This window comes from Callospermophilus lateralis, chromosome 1 (assembly GCF_048772815.1).
Source record: "Callospermophilus lateralis isolate mCalLat2 chromosome 1, mCalLat2.hap1, whole genome shotgun sequence".
Classification (NCBI taxonomy): domain Eukaryota; kingdom Metazoa; phylum Chordata; class Mammalia; order Rodentia; family Sciuridae; genus Callospermophilus; species Callospermophilus lateralis.
This window is the reverse complement of record NC_135305.1, coordinates 149206735-149225606: the sequence shown is the minus strand read 5'-3', so window position 1 is coordinate 149225606 and position 18872 is coordinate 149206735. Positions and strand designations below refer to the sequence as shown.

The window sequence follows — 18872 nt, the reverse complement described above, 5'->3', positions numbered from 1 at the left end:
ATTAGACTCTTCACTGGCAAATAATTTGACATGGAAATGCCATGCAAATTTTTTTTAAACTTTATTTTTTTATTTAGTTCTCTGTTTTTAATGTGGTGCTGGGGAGCAAACCCAGTGCCTCACATGTGCTAGGCAAGTGTTCTACCACTGAGCTACAGCCCCAGCCCCCATACAGTTTTTTTAAAATGTCAATTTTGCTTTATGTATAATTTTAAAAATAGTAGAAATATTCTATTTTAATTTTATACCCTTCTTTATTTCCTAATGTAGTATTTTAAGTATTTCCCCATGATCATATGTATGTTGCTCATCCCTGCCCCTTTTAAAAGTAATTGCTATTTATTGTACATACTTGGGAATTAAAAAAAAAAAAATCAACCATAAGTGCTGGGGATGTAGCTCAGTGGTAGAATGTTTGCCTAGCATGCAAGAATTCCGGGGTTCAATCTCCATACCTTAAACAGAGAGAAAGAGAATTAGCCATAATTCCTGTTAATCCACTGTTAAAATTTTGAACCTGTCCCTCCTCTCTCCCTTTCTTACATATATAAATATCAGTTTATATACACATATATAAAGCATATATATGCATATTTTAAAATAAGAACTAGGGTTATACTTTATATAATTTTTTAGTGAATATAATTTTTTTCATCCATATTTCCCTTTGACAAGGCATTTCAGGAGCATTATAGAACCCTTTTTCAGGGGCATCCTAGAATCTGTTTGTTAGGACTTATTTCTTTTTAACATTAAAATTGATCAGTGGGCTAGGGATGTGGCTCAAGCAGTAGCGCGCTTGCCTGGCATGCGTGCTTGCCTGGCATGCGTGCGGCCTGGGTTCGATCCTCAGCACCACATACAAACAAAGATGTTGTGTCCGCCAAATACTCAAAAATAAATATTAAAATTCTCTCTCTCTCCCCCTCTCTCCCCCTCTCTCTCCCTCTCTCTTTAACAATAAAATAAAATAAAATAGATTAGTTCCTTAACTCTTGCTTTAGAGTTGCTTTCACAAATGGAAAGGTGTTAGGGTCACCCAGATGAAGTGTAGGTCCTGTCCTCCTAATGCACCCCCCTTGTAGAGCAATTCCTGTGTTGATCTAGTTTTTCTTAATATCAAAGCAACTGTAGCTTTCCTCTGTGCTTAGTGATTTGATTAAGTAAAAAATTAAATTTTTTTTTTTTTACACTTGCAATTAGAATTCTTGGTCTTTAAAATGTTCAACTTTAACACTTCACTGTGTTCCACCATTTCATGGCCTGTCATCTCTATGGCTTGTTAAACTAAGGAAAGAAGTATTTCTGTTCAAGCTTGGGGTAGGGACACTAGCAGAGCCTATGAGGTGACAGCCTGAAAAAACTCAAGCTTGGAATCCTGCATATTGCCTTAATACACGTCATCCATATAAATGGAATGTGTTTATAATTCATCTGGCAAGCAGTTGGCATGAGAACAAACACAGCTTGGGCCACCATACTGTCCTTATGTTCTAAATCAGCAGTTCTTAACACCTGCTGCAGGGCCCCTTCTCCTGCCTGAGCATCTGTGCTTTAGGGAACCAGAGTGTGATGTATCTCTGAGATGTATTTTTTATTTATGAGATTTGTTTTATTATGAGATTTGTTGAAAGAGAAGAAAGGTTGTGAACACAGCTCCAAGTTCTGTCCACTAGGGGTTCAATGTATGATATATGCATATTGAGATTAGTATTGGAAATGGAAATGCAAGTAAATTCCTTAAGTTTACCTGTTTTTGTTTTTGTTTTCTTTTAATCACTAGATTATTTCCAGTTCTGGAGTCTCATTTTTTAAAGAACTTAACTGATAGATGCCAACTCATTTATCATCATTTTTTAAATTGGACATTTAAAATAAAAATATTTCACATATTTCCTGTGAAATATAAATATATATTTTATATAATAAATGTATATATTTGTGGGGAAAGATGTTGAGGTATGAAATATTAGAGCCCATAGGGATTGTGAGCAGTAGTTGGAATGCTAAATTTAATCCACAGCTAGGTTTTGTTTGGCATGCAGAGGTTTTAAAATATATATGAATTTAGCCAGGCATGGTGGTACACACTTGTAATCTCAGCTACTTGGGGTGCTGAAGTGGAGAATTGCAAGTTCAAGGCCGTCAGGAGCAACTTAACAAGATCCTGTCTCTGAAAAAAAGGTAGAGTGTCCCTGAGTTCGGTGTTCAGTACTGCAAAAGAAAATTCCAGGCTTGATCTTGAGTGCTTTGAGAGATGCACATCCTCCACGTGACCCTGGGCATCACCATCTCCCCTACGTATAGGTATATGAACTACCAATGCAAATAAGTGATAACCTGTTTCTACTAGGAAAGATCTTATTTAGGAATGTGAAATTCCATGTCTCCTTTTCTCCCACTTTAAAAAAAAAAAAAATGAGAGCAACCAAGTAGGACAGTCACTGAACACATTGTCCTGCTCCCTTCCTCACCTTTAAATTCATGATTAGGGGAAAAGAAGAGCAATTGTCAAGACTGTAGAAATCAAGGAACTTTGGCAGCCTCATACAAAAGCTTTATTTCCTACTTCTTGTTATGAAGTGGTTGCTTCTCTCTATGGAAACCCAAACGTAGCTTCAATCATTAGATTGCCTTAGTTTTGTCTTTGAGAATGCATGATCTGGTATTTAAATAGCTCATTTTAGCAAAATTTTTTAAAAAGAGAAGCAGGGTGCAGTGGTGCACACTTGTAATCCCAGCAGCTCTGGAGGCTGAGTCGGGAGTTTCATGAATTCAAAATCAGTTTCAACAACTTAGCAAGGCCCTGAGCAACTTAGCAAGCCACTATCTCAAAAAATAAAAAGGGTTGGGGATGTGGCTCAGTGGTTAAGCAACCCTGGATTCAATCTCTGGTATCCAAAGAATAAAAAATTAAAAAAAAATAAATGAAGAGGGTGCATTGTCTACTCAACATAAGATGGCAGTGGTTAGCCTTATTGCACACTCTCTATCAAGTGCTCACCACAAACTAGGATTCTCAACCTTGGTACTATTGATGCTTTGAGCCAGATAATGTTTTGTGGTGGGGCTGACCTGTGCATTGATGGATGTTTAGCAGCACCCCCAGCACTAGATGCCAGTAGTACCTCTGTACTGTGACAACCAAAAATATCTCTAGGCCTTGCCAGATGTCTCCCTGGAGGCAGTCTCCACCACCAATTCTCTGCTGTAGACTTTAGTCTCCCCCAGACAACCAGCAGCTCTTTCCAGAGTCAGAGCTGATAACAGCATGACCCCAAGCCTAACTTGTGTATCAGCTGCTACTGTTCCCGAAGGCACAAAATACCTGGACACAAATACCTCATATTGGAAATATTTTCATTATACAATCATAGAGCTACATTTCTAGAGAAACCTTTAAATGCTTATCAGCTGTAAGAATTGTGATATTGTTCTGCTTTTTAGGGTTGGAATGATAAGAATTACAATATTTTAAATTATTTATTTAAAAGTGTGTGTGTGTGTGTGTCTCCCAAAGCTAGAAGAGGCAAGAAGTAGATCCTTTCCTAGAGCCTTTGGAGGGAGTGGAGCTCTGTGAGCACTTGGATTTCAGTTCCAGGGTACCAATTTAGGACTTCATCCTCCAGAACAGTACAAGAATAAGTATCTATTGTTTTAAGCTAAGAGAATTGTGGCGATTGTTACAGAGTTATTGGAAATTAGAGTGCTCTTTTTTTTCTTTCTCTCTCTCCCTCTGTCTCCCCCTACCCCATGCACACCTTTTTTAGTAGTGGCAATTAAACTGAAGGACATGGCGCCAATGAGCTACATCCTAAGCCCTTTGTATTTTTTATTTTGAGACAGGGTCTCACTAAATTGCCCAGGCTGGCCTTGAATTTGGGATCCTCCTGCCCCAGCCTCCCAAGTAGCTGGGATTAAGGGAGGCGCCACTGTGCTTGGCAACATATTGCATTTTCATTTTAACTATATAATGCCACGTTGTTTATAAAGTTTTCGTAGCAATTTCTTTTTTCTTCCTTTTTTTTTTTTTTGTATTAGGGATTGAATCCAGGGGCTCTTAACCACTGAACCACATCCTTAGCCCTTTTTATTTTTTATTTTGAGACAGAGTTTCATTAATTGTTGAGGCTGGCTTTGAAGTTTCAATCCTTCTGCCTCAGCCTCCCAAGCCACTGAGACTTGTGCCACTGTGCCCTACTGTAGCAATTTATATTTCTATTAGGAATGTCTGAGGATTCTTACTGCTTCACATTCTTGTCAACATTTGGTACTTCTACATTTTACAAGGAATTTTTATTAATTCTGAATGTAAAACTAGTGCCAATTTTAAAAAATGTAGTTAGAGAGAGAGAGAAACGAACACGAGAACACACAGGGCAGGGGCAGGGGCAGAGAAGGGACCAGAGATAAGATATAGTCTCCAAGGGCTTGCCTCCAATGACCTGCTTCTTCCAACCCCTCCAACCTGGCCCCAGTTGCCTGTAGCTTCCACTCAGTAGTATGTTAAAATTATTAACCCAGCCAGGCATGGTGGCTCATGTCTGTAATCCCAGCAGTTTGGCAGTCTGAGGCAGGAGTATTGCAAGTTCAAAGCCATCCTCTTAGCAATTTAGCAAAATAAAAAATAAAAAGGGCTGGGGATGTGCATCAGTGGTTAAGCACCCCTGGGTTAAATCTCAGTTACCAAAAGAAAAAGAAAAAGTATAAATCTCTCAAGTAGATTAATCCACTAATGAAATAGCCCTTGTGAATCAATCATTTCCTAAAAGCTTCACCTTAGATATTGCTGCATTGCTTTCATCACATTAGCTTTTGGGGGACATTCCAGATTCAAACCATAATACTCCATCCCTAGTCCCACTTCACAATGTAAATGCATTCAGTCTGTCTCCTGGAGTCCCCACAGTCTTAACAATTTCAATATTAGTCAGAAGTTCAAGTCCAAAGTCTTCTCTGAGACTCAAGGCATAGTGAGTTTCTGTAATAATAAAAAAAAAAAAAGTTACATGCTTCCAACATAAAATGGCACAGTGTATACATTCCCAATCCAAAAGGGAGCATTAGGGGCATAGAAAGAAGGGGTGGGACCAAAGACAGAAACCTTGCAGAGCAGACATTAAGTCCTGAAGTTCCATACCTGGCATCCAGGGCTTGTGGTGGCAGGCATGGGCCCCTGAGGGCTGGGGCACCCCATCCCTCTGGCCTTGCCAGTTGCAGCCCACACTGACTCTTTCTTGGGCTGGCTCTGCCCGCTGCTAGCTGCTGTCTTCCACAGCTGCTCCATGTTCATGTCCCTTGCATCTATAACTTCCTGGGCCCTCCATTAATGTTTTGGCTTCAGTTTTAAAGCTGCACACATTTCCCTCTCAGGGGCTGTTACAGGAATTCTACCCCTGCCACACACAGTGTGGCCCCCCAGGCCAGTCTTCGAAATCTCAGTGGAAATGCCAGGATTTTGCATTTCTGCAAAACCAGCACTACATGGATGATGCCAAAAGGCCTGCATAGAAGCAATACATTTCCCTTGGACTTTGCAAACTTTGCTAAATGAGAGAGGCCAGTCAAAAAAGACCTTATATAGTCCCAATTACATTTATATGAAATGTGAAAAATTAAAAAAAAAAAAACTCTATACAGGTAAAAATTAGATTGGGGGTTTCCTAGGGCTGGGGTATTTGGGAAAATAGAGAGTGGCTGTTAATGGGTACAGGATTTATTTTGGGGGTTATGAAAATGTTCTGAAATGTGGATACACTGAAAGTTGTTAAATTGTATACTTTTAAGTAGATGAATTTTAAAGTATATAAATTATAGTATACCTTTTTTTTTAAGAGAGAGAGGGAGGAGAGAGAGAGAATTTTTTTAAAAGAGAGAGAGAGAGAGAATTTTTTAATATTTATTTTTTAGTATTTGGCGGACACAACATCTTTGTTTGTATGTGGTGTGAGGATCGAACCCGGGCCGCACGCCTGCCAGGCGAGCGTGCTACCGCTTGAGCCACATCCTCAGCCCTATAGTATACCTTTAATAAAGATTGTATCACTTAAATTTTAAAAATGACTACCCAGAGTCCCCTGAGAAGCCTGCTTAAAGGTACATTCCAGTGCTTCATCCTAGACCTTTCAAGACAATCTTTAGAAGTGGATCTTTAAGGCATTCTTGATCTAAAGTAAACATTCAAGGATTCTGATGCACACTGTGAATCACTGTCAAAGTTCTTTATTATACTGCACATCCCAGTAACTTCCAGTTTCTGCTTTTGGAGTGATAGAGAATAGCTCTTCTTCCATGTGATAGTTCTTCAATTTTATGAAGGCTGCTGCCCCTTCTGACTCGTTTTCTTTTGTAGCCTTCGCCTCCTCAATTCTTTAACCATTTCTCATGTGACACAATTTCTATATTAGTCAAATCACTATCTTCTGGACACACTCTGTAGTCTGTCAATTACTTCTTAAAATGAGATATTTGGAACTGAAGAAGATACTCCAGTTAGAGTTTTATTGTAGAATATAAAAGGGATTATTACTTCTCTTGCTTCTGACACTGAAATTCTACAGATGCATTTTAAGATTGTGTTAGCATTTCTAAAACAACGTTGGCTCACGTAAAGCTTGGGTTTAATTCAAACCTCATTTTGTTCATCCCACCTCTCCTAGCTTTTTTCTAGTCAAATCTTCCTTCTGTAGAGTCATCTGGAAAAAATCCTTTCTTATTGGTGCGCTAGTTTAAAATACAGAAGCATTTTAATGTCTTAATAATTGATTAGTAGTTTTTTTTTTCTTTCTTTCTTTGTTTCTTTTTTTGGGGGGTGGGGTGCTAGGGATTGAACCCAGGGCTTTGTGCATGCAAGGCAAGCACTCTACCAGCCTTAGTATTTTTTTTTTTTCCTTTGGTGGGGATGGTACCAGGGATTAAACTCAGGGCACTTGACCACTGAGCCACATCCCCAGCCTTATTTTGTATTTTATTTAGAGACAGGATCTCACTGAGTTGCTTAGTTTCTCACTTTTGCTGAGGGTGGCTTTGAACTTGAGACCCTCCTGCATTGGCATTCTGAGCTGCTGGGATTACAGGGGTGTGCCACTGTACCGGGCTCCTAGTAGTTTTAACAATTGATTAGTTGTTTCAACTTTTTCAGAACTCTACCTGTACATGACCCTGATTTTTATAGCTGTAGGGATGAACACACACTGAGAATATAAAAGGAGAGTTATCTGCAGAAGGTAGGGTAGAACCTAGTTCTCCTACCTCAGTGGTTGGAAACTGGCTGCTCATTGCATTCACCTCTATAAGTTAACAGACAGTTTGAATTAATGGGGCTGAAGTGGGGCTCACTCTTTAGTTTAAAGAAAGCTCTCTATAGAATCACTATCTCCCACCCCACCCCAGGCTGGGGGTCAAGTCAGTACCTTGCATATTCTAGGCAAATGCTCTATCACTGACTCCCCCAGCTCATAAAATCAATTCAAATGTTCAGCCAGAGTTGAGAACAACTGCCCTAACTCATATTCTAATGTCTACTTCCTGCAACACATGTATACTCACCTGATTAAAAGGCTCTTAATATGGGAGAGAATTATTGTCCATTGTTCCAGAAGGCAGAAATTAGAAGTAGTCCAAATGGGAAAGGGTTTCTCAGATGTATAGTGGAAAACAGATGTAAGTCCTAAGAGGATTATTCATGAAATTTATATACTTCTCATTCATTCAATTAACAAGCATCTGTGTGACAACCAGTGTGTTAAACCCCAGCAATACTAACACAAGTAAGGCATAGTTTCCCCCTTTTGGAGATCAGAGTTGGAATGGAAGACAGTATAAAGAAAACTTACAGTTGAGTGTGGTGGGTGTTACCTGTTGGAGCTGTGTGTGTGTGTATGGTTCTGGGGATTGAACTCAGGACCTTGTGCATGCTAGGCAAGCACTCTACCATTGAGCTACACTCCCATTCCAGTTTGTTTTATTTATTTATTTTTTTTATTAAAAACTGTCGATTCAGGGCTGGGGATGTGGCTCAAGCGATAGCGCGCTTGCCTGGCATGCGTGCGGCCCGGGTTCGATCCTCAGCACCACAGACAAACAAAGATGTTGTGTCCGCCAAAACCTGAAAAATAAATATTAAAAATAAAAAAAAATAAAACTGTCGATTCAATAGATGAATTGGCACACACTTATTTTCCTCAGCTACACAGGAGGCTGAGGAAGGAGGATAACACATTTGAGACCAGTCTGGGCAACCAAAGCAAGACTCTGTCTCAAAATAAAATAAAAATTTTAAAAAGGGCTAAGGTTATAGACTTTCCTAATATACATAAAGGTCTGCATCCATTCCTCAGTTACTGCAAAATTTAAAAAATGATTTTCTTACTATATTTATTCTAAATATCTGATGAATATATCACATTACAGTAGTCTTTACATTGAATATATAATTAAAGCAACTAATAAAGTTAGTCTTTGCAGAGATATCTTTTTTTCTTTAAATTCTCCCAATAATAACATTTATAATAGTATCAAACCATTTTGAGAAGTTCATTCCTACAATTTTCTTTAATTTGATTTTGTTGATTATTAAGTATAGAAAGATGATCTGTATTGGTTAAGATTTTATGTTAATGAGAAAATGATTATATAGAGAAATTTTAGAAGTTGTCATGGCAAGAGAAAAATCACAGCTGGCCTGCTGTGTCCAGCATAAGAACCAGAGAACAGGTTGGTTTCTAACATACTGTACTTGGCAATTAAAAGTTGTCACATAACATGGAGAAATTTTAAAATGTAGATTTGATGCACTGGATCAACTTTACAGAGCTCCTCTGCATCATCCACTGTTTCCTTTGTGGACATTGTTTTTAAAAACCTCGTTATTGATCCATTCTTGAGATTGCAGAAACATTTTTTAATGTAGTTTGTAGCTGACCCTTTGATTAAGGAATGTGTAGAATATTATGGAAACACAGGAAAGCTATTCTGGAAAGTTGGTGGTGGAGAGAGAGGAAATCAGAATTTCTCAAAGTAGACAGTGATAAAACTAAGCTAAATTTTGAAGGATAGATAGGATGTATACTGAAGGGGGTGGATTCAGGCACAAAAAGCAGAAAGATGGAAAAATAGGACCCTGCTCATGGGGATGTGAGAAAAGTTGAAAACTGGGTGGGGATCAGGACCATAGGGAGCTTTCCTGCAGAGAGACTTTGAACCGAGGCTTCTTATGTGTGAAGTCTTAACAATTTTGACAGCCCTGCTATCAACAGCAGTTATGTGAAGCTCTGGGAAATTCATGGAGTGCTAGAGAAAGTTTTCTAGGACTTAGCCAGAGCCAAACGATCTAGTGACAACTGGGGTCCATTCCAGGTTTGGCACCAAGCTAGCAGCTAAAACTCAAAGTGGGGAATTTAATATGGTGGTTATCAGTTAAATGGAAGTCTCTTTAAAAAAAAAAAAAAAGAGAGAGAGAGATGTTGAAAGTGAGTTTGAATGAGGACATTTCCAAGATTGGATAAAGGTTATTCAGCTTCAGGTCTACTTTCATTGATTGGTGATCCATTTTTGGTTTCAGCTTCATGATTAGAGGTAGAGTTTTCTCCTTCCATTCATGAGTCATTCACTTGTTTCACAAGAGATCTTTCTGGTCTCTTTGAAATGCCATATATCATTCAATTTGGCCATGATTACCATCTTCACAGTGTGTGAACAATGGTAGAAAAATTATAGATGGGTTTAAAATTCCACACTAACATTTGTGAAGTTTTGGTATTCTGCTTTATTAAAAAGTTTTATATTGAGGTTGCAAATCTGGTCAGTTAATCTTCTTTGAAATAATCCAAATATAAATTCCTTTTATGCTGACAAATTCATATAATGAATTGGTTAATGTACTGTACTATCATTCAAGTTCTCATGAGATTAATTATTTAGTTTTCAACAACTTTTTTTTTTTTTTTTTTTTTTTTTTGGTGGTGGTGCTGAAAATTCAACCCAGGGCCTCTTGGATGCTAGGAACTGTGAATAATTTTTTGCTTTATTTTGAGAGAGAGTCTTACTAACTTGTCCAGGGTGGCCACCAACTTGAGATCCTCCTGCTTCAGTCTTCCTAAGTATCTGGAATTATGGGCTTGTAAAGCCACCAACCCTGGCCTTAAATATTTATTTCATTTTGGAGATTGAAAGATTTTAATAATTATTGACAGTTTCCAATATTTGGTGGCTTTTCCCATCCTACCACCAGGTCATTTTTCCTAACTGGGAACATAATCAGCCCTATATTATTTGAGATAAAACTGCTGGCAGAGTACAACAGATAGGATTTAGGGAAAGCAATACCTACGATAACTTGTGATTATTCTTTGTCAGATATGTCCACTAAATTTTAAATATATTGTCTCAACATTTGTTTGACTACCAGTTATTGATTGATCCATTGATTGATTGATTGATCTGTACTGGGGATGGAACTCAGGGGTGCTCTACCACAGAGCTACACCCCGTTTCTTTTTATTTATTTTTAAAAAATTTTTGTAGTTGTTGATGAACCTTTATTTATTTTTATGAGGTGCTGAGGATGGAACCCAGTGCCTCACACATGCGAGGCAATCACTCTACCACTGAGCCATAACCCCAGCCTTTATTTTTTGTTTTGAGACAAGATTTTGCTAAGTTTCTGAGGCTGGCCTTGAATTTATGATTCTCCTGCCTCAGTCGCTGGGATTACAGGCATGTGTCACCATGCCCCACCCAGTTATTTAAAGATAGCACTGGTGTGTAAAAAATATCAGTTCTGTTTACGACTCTTATAGAGAAACAATTTAAGTTGTCATTGCTCCATTTTTTTAAACTGAGAAAAAAAGAGCATCTATTTTTCTGTTACCATAAACACTACTGAAAATTAAAAATAAGTGTTATTTACTTACTTACTTTTTGAGATAGGGTCTTGCCCATTTGCTCAGATTGACCCCAAACTCCTGCCTCAGTTCTGTCCCACAACTGAAACTACAGGCACAGGCCACCATGCCCAGCTGATATAATTTTAAATTTATTACATAATATTTTGTTTTGATATAGTATGATTTAAACATTTTCTTCTTGGACATTAAGATTGCTTTTACGGGACTGGGGCTGTAGCTCAGTGGTAGAGTGCTTGCCTGGCACCTGTGTGTCACTGGGTTCAATCCTCAGCACCACATAAAAACAAACAAACAAACAAACAAATAAATAAAATGAAGGTATTGTGTGCATCTACAACTAAAAATTTTAAAAGGACGGATTGCTTTTACTTTTTTCACTGTTATTAATAAGACTAAAGTGAACTGCTCTATGCATTTCTTATTTCTAGAACATTTATTTCTTCAGGATAAATTCTTAAAATAGAATTACTTTCTACTTGATGTAAACATTACACAGTGTATGCACGTATCAAAACATCACATAGTACCCCAGTACAACTATAATGTTTTTATACATCGGTTTAAAAAGAAAGCCAAATAATTTTTTTTTCTATTTCTTTGGGATGCTGTAATATAAGAAAAGGTAATTTTAGGTTCGTTCTTAACTGTTTTAGAGAATTGCCTCTCTGTTATTCTGAATAGCAAAGCTGGTGGAAATTGATATTTACATTTAGAGTATTATAGTAGTTTATGCCCAAATCCTTGGTTTCTGACTTTCCTGGTAACAATTAGTCTAGTCACTGTCTTTATATGTTCATATAATATTCTCTACCATTGCAAAAGTCTATCTGTGCTCACCCTCACTGCCATATTTACTTGAAATACAGATTGGCACTTCACATTTCACATCATAGCTCTTCTGTATTTTCTTTTCTTTTTTTTTTTTTTTTTAGAGAGAGAGAGAGAGAGAGAGAGAGAATTTTTTTTTTTTAATATTTATTCTTTAGTTATCGGTGGACACAACATCTTTGTTTGTACGTGGTTCTGAGGATCGAACCCGGGCCGCACGCATGCCAGGCAAGCGCGCTACCGCTTGAGCCACATCCCCAGCCCTGTATTTTCTGTTATAAAGTATAAATAAGTTATCTAAAATGTTTTGATTTTCTTTAACTGATCTATGTCAACTATTGAAGTTTTGGTCAAAGCCAAATTTGGCCAGCAAAGACTATTTTGCCTACCTTCTATTAGACTTTCCAGAATGACTTTTTGTTGTTGTAGCATAAAAATACAAGATATGTATCACCAAAAAAGTTACATTAAGCTGCGAGTTACTTTGCAGTCACTCCCTAACTGGGATGATTTCAGCATTTATCACAAAAATACAATTAGTGGCCCTTCTCATTAAGGATGACAGGGATCTTCCCTTTTCTTTAAATAGCTCCCCCCCTTTTTTTTAGTTGTTGATAGGCCTTCATTTTATTTATTTATATGTGGTGCTGAGAATCCAACCCAGTGCCTCACACATGCCAGGCAAGTGCACTACCCCTGAGCCCCAACCCCAGCCCCAGTTTTCCCCCTTTTTAAAGAGAAAAATATTAATTTTCTAATGACATTTTGGTCAGGAGCAGTTTCTGAGAGCAGTTGTTTTACATAAGGTCTGAGACAAGTCATTCAATATTCATAAGTACCAGAATAGATCCCCATAGCTAACTTACTAAAAGCCAAGGTATGATGTCTTTATAAAATGATTTAGACTGTGACCTTCAAACTTCAGAATTCTGAAACTCTGCAGCAGCACAGCCTATAGCCATGAATTTTTGTAAGGGCCCTGGAATGGGAGTGGCTGAGTAGTCCCCAGCCCTGTTTTATGTTTTATTTAGAGACAGTTCTCACTGAGTTGCTTAGGACATCACCGTTGCTGAGGCTGACTTTGAACTTGAGATCCTTCTGTCTCAGCCTCCCAAGCTGCTAGGATCACAGGCTTGTGCTGTCACACCCAGCTCAAAGGGTTTTATTGGGTGAAGAAATCACAAAATTAGGATTGGAAAACTTTTTAAAAAATATAAATTTTCTTATTTGTTTAGACATTTATAACTGTGAAGATCAGAGTTTATATTTTTTTGATTTTTAAATATCATTAAAAATATCTCAATAATCTTGGTTTATTGAGTATCCTGTTGGAAGCTGGTTACTGATTTTTGCTTGGGAAGAGGCACTAAAAAACAAAGTCTGTGTGTCTGTGTCTGTCTGTCTGTCTGTCTCTCTCTCTTTCTCCCCCTCTTCCCCCCCCACTCAGAATTGAACCTAGGGGTACTCTAGTATTGAGCTAGATCCCCAGCCCTTTTTATTTTTTATTTTTTAAAGGTTACTTATGATCTTTTAAAAATTTACTCATTTATTAATTTTTATGTGGTGCAAAGGATTGACCCCAGTGCATCACACATGCTAAGCAAACCCCCTACCCCTGAGCTACAGCCCCAGTCTCCCTTTTTATGTTTTATTTGGAGGCAGGGTCTTGCTAAGTTGCTCAGAACTGGACTTGAACTTAGAATTTCCAGTGTCACTGGGTTTACAGGCCTGCACCCATGGGCCCCTTGTCTCTCACTCTTGAAATAGCTCATATTCTCTCTTGAATACTTATCTGCTTTCCCATATAAATCTGTATCTGAAAAAAAACAAACAAACTGGGCTGGGGATGTGGCTCAAGTGGTAGCGTGCTCGCCCAGCGTGTGTGAGGCACTGGGTTCGATTAAAAATAAAATAAAATAAAGATATTTTAAAAAAATGTTTAAAAAAAAAAAAGCCAACCAAACAAAAAAAGAACATTCTCTCAGTACAAATGTCCCTAGTTCTTATTTTAATAATCTGATTTTTAATATAGCCTTACCCAATGATACCTAGCTATATACAACTGTACCTTAGTTCACATTTTTCCTTTTTTAAATTTAAAAATTCTCCTATAGTAAAACTGACTTTTTGGAAGGTATGTTCAATTTTACAAATTTTGCTACATTTATATTTATTTAACTATTACCACCACTGGAATTAAGAAGAGTTTCTTCACTCCTGCAAAACTCTCATAGTATTCTTTTAAAGTCATACCCTGCCTACCCTGACAAACATTGATGTGTTTCCCATCATTATTTTTATTTTTTTCCAGAATGTCATATAAATGAAATCATACAGTGTTTATCAGTAATCTGGTCTTTTGCTAACTTGTTGGTTAAAATTTTATGGTATTTGGATATTTTTTCTGATCTGATAGATAAATTGGCACTGAATTTGGTTATCTTTTTTTTTTTTTTTCTCTATATCATGATCAGAAAAGTGATTTCAGGGCTTGCATAAGATTTAAAGTTTCGGATTTTTAAATATTGGCCACAAACTCTTTTTCTTTTTTCTTTTTACTTGTAGAGGTCATAATACCTCTATTTATTTATGTATTTATCTAGGGATTTTTTTCCCCTAATGTGGTACTGGGGATTGAACCCAGTGCCTCATGTGCGCTAAGCAAGTGCACCACCACTGAGCCACAACCCTAGCTCTCTCTCTCTCTCTTTTTTTTTTTTAATAGTTCCCCCTCCTCCCATCTTTTCCCTTGTTTGCCAATAGTACTTGTTGTCTTAACTTCCTCTTCTACTTTCTCTCCTGCTAACCTGAGCAACTTCTTCTTCTTCTTCTTTTTTTTTAAGATGTTGATGGATCTTTATTTTACTCATTTTTTAAAAATTTACATGTGATGTTGAGAATCAAACCCAGGGCCTCACACATGCTAGGCAAGTGCTCTACCACCGAGCCACAATCCCAGCCCCTGAGCAACTTCTAATTTACCTTTTTTTTGTGTGTGTGGTGCTGGGAATTGAACCCAGGGCCTTGTGCATGCAAGGCAAGCACTTTGCCAACTGAGCTATATCCCCAGCCCTTCTGTGTTTTTCTTTACTTCTTGCTCCATTCTTTTTGCTTTGTGGTTGTTGTTAAGCTGTAAACAGTTGTTTTTTTTTTTTTGTTGTTGTTGTTTGTTTGTTTAGTTTTGTTTTTAATTCAGTTACTTTTTTTTTAAATTCAGTTACTTTTATAGCTAAGCAAGTCAATTACAGTATTTGCATTGCTCTGGAAGTTTTTATTATTTTATTGGGCTAGCAGTTTATAAAGGCGAAACTTGAGACAGAAGAAAGTATTTTTTCATGTTTGAGAGACAAAAAGTGAATTCTGACCTTTCTTAATGTCAATGCCAATGATGTGACAGATGTTTCTTTGCTTTTATTTCAAGCCTCTTCCACTCCTTATCTCCCTGAGAACCAGACCCCCCCTAGTGCCTGATAATCTGTTTCTGTGTGCCTGCCCTAGAGTGTCCTCTTTTATTCCTTGGCAACAATGGTCTGTTTATTCTAACTTACTCAAGTTTATTTATATAAACTCTTTGCATCATAAATTTAGTTGGATTCTCTATCTTGAGAGCTGATTCCTTTCTTAATTGATAGAGGATTTAATTATTATCTCCCAGCTGCTGAAAATCTAGAGGAAGCTTGAAAATTGTATGTTTGGGCAAGAAAATAATGGTGATTCCTTAATGTATGAGAACCGGATGAATCTATGCTGTGTCACAAATTGAAATAAAGGATTAATAATAGTTAGAATGGAGAGTCTTCAGAATCAAAGAACATCAGACAATCCACTATTTATTATTGGATGTATTAGATTTTAAAGAATAAAGATAAAACAGTTTTGTTCTCACAATCTACTTGGTAGAGGAGTTAAAGACTTAATATTTTTAACTCGAGCTGGTTTTACATGTGTTTTCTATATGGTTGCAATTAAAATACTTTTAATGCAGGCAATTTTTTTAAAAAAATATTGTTAGTTGTAGATAGACAATATACCTTTATTTTATTTGTTTATTTTTTATGTGGTGCTGAGGATCGAACCCAGTGCCCCATACATGCTAGGCAAGCACTCTACTGCTGAGCCACAACCCCAGCCCTAATGCAGGCAATTTTTAGATACCATTAGACATTTTTGCTTCCATAGATGACTTTGGTGAAAGCAATACATACCCACTTCTCCACTTTTTTTTTTTTTTTTTTAGATTTTAACATTTGAGACCAAGAACCCTACAGAATTAGCAGAACGTTTGCGCTCTGTTTGTGGGAATCAGAGCAATGCCTATGCCCGCCTGCTGGAATACCGCCTGAATGCCTTGCGAGGACTGTGGAATGCCCAGCGCCAGCTGGCCTTGGAAGAGCAGCATGAAAGGGAAAGTTCAGGTGACGAAGAAACTTTGGCCCTGCTCAAGCGCCAGGGCTTGTTGCAGCAACCCGAGCAAGCGCCTTTCACATCTCGGATGGGGCTCCTGCTGGTCTTCCCCCTTATTCAGTCCCAGAGTAGAACAGATCCTTCTCTCTGTAACATAACTGCTGAGGTGCTATTGAACTGCCTTCGTGACTGCCAGCCTTTGAGCCTGACCAAGGAGCCCGCTGATTGTCTCAATGGAATTGAAACTTTGCTGTGCTCTTGGCTGGAGGAGACTTCTGACACAGGCCGCCACATTCCACAGAAGCAAAAAGAAAATGCTGCTGCTGCCCTGGTGGCTTTGGCATGTGCCAGGTAAGGAGAACTGAACGTACTTGGTAACCTTGTGACTGCTCCTTCCGGGTCGGGTGAGTTATAAGAGGCCAATGTATTTGATGGAAGTCTTAATGTTTAAAAGTTCCTGGGCTGGGGTTGTGACTCAGTGGTAGAGCGATTGCCTTGCACATGCGAGACCTGAGTTCGATCCTCAGTACCACATAAAAATAAATAAGTGAAATAAAGGTATTGTGTCCAACTACAACTAAAAAGTAAATACAAAAAAAAAAAAGTTCCTCTTTGATTTCAGTATTGAATTTTACATCCTTGACAGTGCATATGATGCTTTCACCAAAACTTGGTACCGGGGGCCTGAGTTGGAACCCAAGTTTTCTCTTCTATGCCATGATAACAGCTTAAATAGCTCAACAACTTAGATTCTGAGAATCAATCCTTCCATATCTATTCATCCTTAAGTTGTTAATGTTCTCACATAGCCACAATGTGATGGGAGGGTGGTCACATATTTTGTAGAGCTTTTTTTTTTTTTTTTTAAAGAGAGAGAGAGAGAGAGAGAGAGAGAGAGAGAGAGAGAGAGGTTTATTTATTTATTTATTTTTTAGTTCTTGGCGGACACAGCATCTTTGTTTGTATGTGGTGCTGAGGATCGAACCCGGGCCGCACGCATGCCAGGCGAGCGCGCTACCGCGTGAGCCACATCCCCAGCCCCTAGAGCTTTTAATTATTTCATATCTATCTATAAGGAGTACATCAGTGAGTTAGAGGGTTATTTCTCACTGGAATTGCATCATAAGTGTGAACCCAGTACTTGCTTTTATCAATTTAGTTGAAAGATCTCTCAGTGTATTATCAAGATTTAAAAGGAGCATGGTGCCACAGGGAATCCTTTGGGAGGCTGAGGCAGGAGGATCACACCAATTTAGAGTACCTGACCAACTCAGGCCCAGATTACATGGGGCCTGATGAGCCATGAAAGGAGTTTGAGCTTTGCTCTTACAATCTGACTGAAGCTAGCAGGTCTTAATTGGTAGTTAGTAATGGTTCTAAATGTTGATGCTGTTGCCCCTTTATTTGAAACTCACTATTCCCCAGGGAGGTATTCCTGTTGGTCAGATGAAGAAGTAAAAATTCAGAGGAGTTAGGTGATAAGACAGACCGTACCGTGCCAGGTTTCGGAGCCCCTGTACCCTGGCTTCCAACTGGTGCTTTTATACTGTGCTGCTTGCCTGCTTTATACTTCTTTGGTTTTTTGTTCTTTGAACACTAGAGATAGTGAAAGGAATAATTAACAGGAGGCCTCTAAGTCTACTTGCTCCAGTGTTGAGTATCCATTTCTGTTGGGGGGTAGGCATATGATACTTAGCTATCAAAGCCTGGCTAAGAGAAGAAGCAAGCAAGCTGAAGACTTCCCATCTGATATGGGCAGTCATTTAGTTTGGGAAGTATTCTTGTGGTGATTTATACTCAAGACATGACCAGTTAAGTCTCATGCATCTTAAAAGCACCTTTTTTTATATCCTGCTAATGGTGTTAGACTTCCCAAAGCTTAAAGCCTTGGAAACCAAAAGGAAATTGTCCCATAGTGTGTCCTGCAAGGAAAATTGTGATATGCTTAATAGCAGGGGGATGCAGAAGACATACCTCTCAGCACTAAGTATTAATTATTTGAATGTATTTTAGTCATATTAAATGTGATGAAGTTTAGTGCAAAATGGATGAACTTAACAAAGATATTGAAAAATCAAGCCTGGAAATACTGTTGGACTTTAAATATAACCTCACTGGAGAAACCTCTCCTAGACTGTAGAAAGAGGTATGGTGACTAAAACAGTATCCAAGCACGATACCATCAAGTTCTTTGCACTTGGGCCTTGTTTTTTGAATTTGTGTGTTAGAGGAACATTGTTTACCTTTCCAAATGCATGGAGAACATCTTCCTAACTGGCCTGATGCCACTCCCACAGTCAGGTTTTGTATGAGCCAACAGTGATCAGTGAGAGTCCTGTGTATTTTGTATAATATATCTTCTGGTTGGCAGGAGAAGATAAACACTTTATGGAATTAACCATGGGGTTAATGAAACTAATACTCCCTAAATTATCTGGCTTTTGATTTTGGTGATTTTTTTCTTCCTTCCTTTTGTTTTTAGGGGATCATTGAAAACTTTTGTCCACACAGTCCACCTGTTGCAGAAACAGACTGATCTTGGGTCCCTGCCTGTTGCTGACGTACTGTATAGGTAAGTTCTCACATAGGATCCTTATACTTCTTCCAAACAATGCATATTTGTGCATAAAGGCTCGTATGATAAGTATATTGCTAAACTCTTACCAATTAATAATTTATATTTCTGAATAAATATAGAATCAAATTAATTTCTTAAGAATTTTGTTTTCTTCC

At 38.0% G+C, this 18872-nt stretch overlaps 1 protein-coding gene across 8 annotated transcripts in view; it reads left to right on the top strand.

Moving 5' to 3' along the window:
• The window catches only part of Hectd4 (HECT domain E3 ubiquitin protein ligase 4), a 172052-nt gene that overhangs the window by 30060 nt on the left and 123120 nt on the right, over positions 1-18872 (top strand). For all 8 annotated transcript variants that reach the window (XM_077108969.1, XM_077108967.1, XM_077108968.1 and 5 more), the window contains exons 2-3: positions 15973-16490; positions 18622-18711. In XM_077108969.1, the coding sequence (XP_076965084.1) occupies positions 15973-16490; positions 18622-18711 (608 nt within the window). The remainder of the gene's footprint in view (positions 1-15972; positions 16491-18621; positions 18712-18872) is intronic.